Genomic DNA, 5306 nt, shown 5'->3' with positions numbered 1-5306 from the left:
CTAGGAAAATCTGAGTTTTCTCTCGTGACGCAATACGAACAGGTACGCCCTGTTTATTGTTGCGCATTTTCTCCACGAGATGTCGCCGCGCGTCGCAAGTGGGGCTGTTTTATCGACGGTGAGTTACCGATCGCGTCTTACCGTTCGAAGAGAACACGCAGTTGCGCGTCGACGAGGCTCGGATAAGACGCTTTCCTGTTTTGTTGACTCAAAGTCAAGACGATTTGTTCCGTTGGAACTGATCAATCCGAACGGACCAATAACGTTTAATCGATCGGGGGTCGGTTTAGCCGGAGATAGAATGAAACCGGTCCTGTGTGCGTTTACACATTTATTTACATGCGTACACCTGTGCGATAATTTCCCGATAAATCCGTTACCTGTGCAACGTAGGTAGTGCAAACGCACGCGACTGATGCGCGTTTGCATACGCTTACTGATTATTTATTTTATGTATTTTACAATAATATTTTACAATAGTTTAAAAGACATATATGCGCGCGGCGATATTACTCAGTGTGAACAAGTTATTTTTTTAAATATTTTTAAATAATTGCAGAAATTGCGAGAGTAACTACGTGTGGTTTGTTCTTTTTCGCTGAATTAGTGCAATTAGTTCCAGTGGAATCGAACAACGATGCACAGAGTGTTGATAGATGATGCGCGCGACGCACAATGGCCTAGTTTACACGTTACATTATTTTGATACGCGAATCGAATAAAATTTTTGTTTGTCAATGTATATAATTTTGGTGTTTCATACATCATTATAAATGTGCTTGATACGCGTATCATTTTGATACGCGTGAAGAAGGCGTATCGTACCAGCTTAATGACATTGTTTACATTATTGTGACCGAGCCGATTTAATATAGTACTTTTTTAATGCGCGTATTAAGCGATCGGTGTAAACTAGGACTGCGTTCGGGGAAATCATGCTATTAGCGCTATTGCGTCATTCTATCTTTGTTTTACATCTAATGAGCAATAAAGATAGAATGACGCTAAAGCGCTAATAGCATGCTGCCCGAACGCAGCCAGAATGATGCAACAGCGCTGATAGCGCGTTCCCCGAACGCAGTCTTAATCTTTATTAGATATAAACAAAGGTAGAATAACGCAATAGCGTTGATAGCGTGCTACCCGAACGCAACCTAAATGTAATATAGCACGACTTACGTACACGTGGCACGTGATATATATATATATGTTTGTTAAAACTCCCCCTCTTTTCTATCTCTCATTTAGTATACGTGTAAAAACAGGCTTTTGCTTAGTCACTAGTGATCATTAGTATATTATTGTGGTTAGTCGACGCTCGACGCACGCCTGGTTCACTTTTGATAACTTGATCGCAAACTCGCCAGTCACAAGTGGAGATATACATTTGTCAAGCTCAGAGCAAGGATCAGAATACTTCGTCAATATGATGATTCGAAAGGTAATTAAAAAAAAACACCTGTTTGCTGTAAAACAAACAAATGAAACTGTATAAAGAATTGATTTGGATGAATTTTTATGGAATTTTGTGTATTTGATATGTATCTTAGTATCTTACACAATGTGAGTGGACTTTGACTTTGACATATAGGCACTTGTTTGTAGAAAGTTTGTTCCAAAGTAACACTTCTTGCAATCAGACATTTTTAGTGAAAAATTTATACAATCAGAACTAAAATTTGAGAAATGTGTAGGAAAAAATATGTCTGAAATATTATATTTCTGTAATATATTCAGAAACAAAAGAAATAAGAAGTAGTTTATATGTTTTTGTTCTAACAAAAAACACCTTGTTGTTATCTATACTTTTATTTAGTATAATTTTACATATTAGAGTAAGTGACTGAAAGACACCTAGTAGGGAATAAATGACTCAAAGATTAGCAAAGTGTTTAAATAATATAAGTGGAAGGGATCTATTTGCTATCTACTGAACCTATTTGCTTTCTACTGAATAAACATCATAAACTTTGACCAGATGCATGTCATGTATGTATATATATGTATATATATATATATATATATATATATATATATATCAAAATTTCTAAGTAATGTGTATCAAAGAGAGAAAATGAGCAATAACTGCTTAATTTGACAGGCTCATTCAGAAATCAACTTTCTGTAAACATTGTCAAAGTCAAGGTCAGTCTCATGTTATGTATATTTTTCTAAATATTTGCCATAAATAGTTTTAGTATACATATGATGAAAAATTGAAGTAGAAAATGAATCAATCAAGTGATCGAACTATACATCTCGTATGCATGCAAAATATGTTTTTAGGTTTTTAACTCAAAACTGTATCAAATAGTACGACCATTTTCAGCAGCAGCTGAATCTCAAGGATATAATTTTGGTTAGTATACACACATGTTCATTAATATATCCTTAATATTGCATATCTATGTAATAGAATATTATCTATGCGCATATATTACTACACCATTTACATATTGCAACCTAATACATATCTTTTACATATGTTATTTTTGTTTTGTTGTACTGTTTCAGAATTATCGGATACTCAAAAGGAAATGCAAGATCTCGCACGGAAATTTACCAGAGAAGAGATTATTCCTGTGGCTGCAAAGTATGATAAATCTGGAGAATATCCGTGGGATATTGTTAAAAAAGCGTGGAATCTTGGTCTTTTGAATAAACATATTCCACAAAGTTGTGGTATGTTCATAAATTTATGATTATTCCTTAGAATATGAAATTACATGTCAAGGACAAAAAGGAACAAGATTAAGTAATTACAATTTATTGTAGGTGGTCTGGAAAGTGGTGTTTTCGATGGATGCTTGGTTACAGAAGAATTGTCTTATGGTTGTACAGGAATATCAACCGCGTTAGAGGCTTCTGGTCTTGGAGTAAGTTTTTTTTGCATACTGTATTTCAGTTCTTTCTATTCTCTGCATGTATTCTGTACGAAACAATTGTTTTTTCTAAAGAAAAATTTTTTTTAACTTTAATATAGAAATATAAATGAGTTTGTATAGATTTTATTAATAAAAAAAAAAAGGAAGAAATGTAGAGTAAGGTACAGGAAAAAATCAAGAAAAAAAGGTCTTCATTAAGAGACTGTTTTTTAATACAAAAAGTGTGTGTGTTTAACCTGATTACTATTATATATAATAAAATATGATATATAATAAAATTATCTTAAACTGTTTATTTTTAGCAAACTCCAGTTATAATAGCGGGAAATAAAGAACAACAAAAGAAGTATCTCGGGAGATTAATGGAAGAACCACTTGTCGCGGTAAGCAGCAAGACTTATATCAGAATGTTTTTTTTTTTACATAAATATTTAATGCAATATTTTTCATGTAATGCAATAGTTGATATTTAAAAGAAGTTAAATAGCGTATTATGTGAACACACACAGGCATATTGTGTTACTGAGCCTGGTGCAGGATCAGATGTAGCAGGTATTAAGACTAAAGCTGAAAAGAAAGGAAAAGAATGGGTAATCAATGGCACAAAAATGTGGATTACAAATGGCGGAGTTGCTAATTGGTATAATAGCGCATATTTCAATATTTGACTCTTATATTTTAAAAATTTCTTCTAATAATTCTTATCAACAGGTATTTTGTTCTGGTAAGAACTAATCCAGATCCAAAAGCTCCAGCTAACAAGGCTTTCACAGGTTTCATTGTTGAACGGGAATCTGATGGGTTGACTCCTGGTCGTAAGGTAATTGAGACGTAAAGAATACTTTTCTGTTTGAGTATTAACTCTGAGTTTTGTATTTATTTGTCTTAATTTTCTTTCAGGAAATAAATATGGGACAAAGAGCAAGCGACACGCGGATGATAACGTTTGAAGATGTTCGTGTACCCGAAGAGAATGTGCTGCTCAAAGAAGGAGAAGGTTTTAAAGTAGCTATGAAGACCTTTGATAGAACACGAGCACCGGTATGTTCACATATAATAGAGCATTCAATGCAATATATATTTATTCATTCGAGATTTGCACAAACACATCTCGATGTTTATATTGTAGGTCGCAGCAGGCGCGGTCGGTCTAGCTCAGAGAGCTTTGGACGAAGCAACAAAGTATTCGTTAGAACGCAAAACGTTCAACAAACCAATAGCGGAACATCAAGCGGTAGCTTTTATGCTGGCTGATATGGCCGTGGGTGTTGAGACTTCCAGATTGGCAACGCTGAGGGCAGCCTGGGCTATGGACAGAAATTTACCGAATGCCACAATGTTCGCTAGCATCGCAAAATGTTATGCTTCAGATGTGGCTAATAAGTGCGCCACTGACGCTGTACAGGTGAGTGTATAAGTTTATAATTTATGTTATAGATTTTTCACACTACATACATATAAAAAAAATTGAGTACTTTTTTTTGATATTTTATTATACTTATTATATTTGTGAACGATTTTTTCAGATTTTTGGTGGCGCAGGATTTAATACCGAATATCCAGTGGAAAAACTGATGCGTGATGCCAAAATTTATCAAATCTACGAAGGTACCTCGCAGATTCAAAGATTGATTATATCACGCTGTCTGTTGGGTGAAACCAAACAAAAAGCCAATTAAACAGTACAATCACGAAAGTATAATCAAGTTCCAATAATACTGTTTTGTAAGAGGATCTCTACGAGATTTCGTAGTTTTCCAAAAAGATAAACAAGCACATCCGGTTACGTCGTAAAATTCATTACTTTTTATATCTTCGGAGTTTACATATATAATGTGCGTATATATATATTCTAAGAAAGATTTTATAACTTTTACATATATTATTGTGTACATACGCGCCGTATATATGTATATACTATATGTATATGTATATATATATATATATATTTTATTATATGTATATTATAAATGTCAAATATTTAACAATGTTTTTTATACATGTATAAACATTGTTATATGTATATATAAACATTGTTTCTCTAATTTCATAAATTTATATTTCATCTAATGTGCAGACGTCAATTTTGTTCCAAGATCGTTTTAATCATCAACATCCGGTCGCTTAGAAATTAAAACAAAAAAAGATACTAAACTAAAATACTGAACAACTTTGTGTACATACTTCTATTTTTTTATCTCGTTATCATTTGAATGACGATTTCTTCTTATCAAAAATTTTACTGTAAATTGTTTGCTAAAGTTTTAATTTTTGTTATTAAATGTCTTGATTATAAAGTTCTAATTTATATTAAATGTCTCTCGGCAATTAAGGTTCCAATTTCTGTTTAAGTATCATTTGTTTGCAATCAGGCAAAAGAAAAAAGAGTTGTACACATATTTGTATATAGAAGTTCGGTAT

The 5306-nt window shown here is 33.0% G+C and overlaps 1 protein-coding gene across 1 annotated transcript; it reads left to right on the top strand.

The window, feature by feature from the left end:
• The first annotated feature begins 1147 nt into the window (after positions 1-1147).
• LOC109859835 (probable medium-chain specific acyl-CoA dehydrogenase, mitochondrial) lies at positions 1148-4758 on the top strand. Its single transcript, XM_020438433.1, has 10 exons — positions 1148-1441; positions 2287-2359; positions 2515-2682; positions 2776-2876; positions 3188-3268; positions 3395-3525; positions 3597-3705; positions 3786-3926; positions 4015-4290; positions 4412-4758. Exons 1-10 carry the CDS (start codon positions 1427-1429, stop codon positions 4562-4564), a joined length of 1248 nt encoding a protein of 415 aa, XP_020294022.1. The 5' UTR covers positions 1148-1426; the 3' UTR covers positions 4565-4758.
• Positions 4759-5306: the final 548 nt, after the last annotated feature.

The sequence above is a fragment of the Pseudomyrmex gracilis genome, unplaced genomic scaffold (genome assembly GCF_002006095.1).
Source record: "Pseudomyrmex gracilis isolate BER0280 unplaced genomic scaffold, ASM200609v1 scaffold_292, whole genome shotgun sequence".
In the NCBI taxonomy this organism is placed as follows: domain Eukaryota; kingdom Metazoa; phylum Arthropoda; class Insecta; order Hymenoptera; family Formicidae; genus Pseudomyrmex; species Pseudomyrmex gracilis.
Note: the sequence above shows the minus strand (reverse complement) of the source record. Positions and strands in the feature narration are given on the sequence as shown.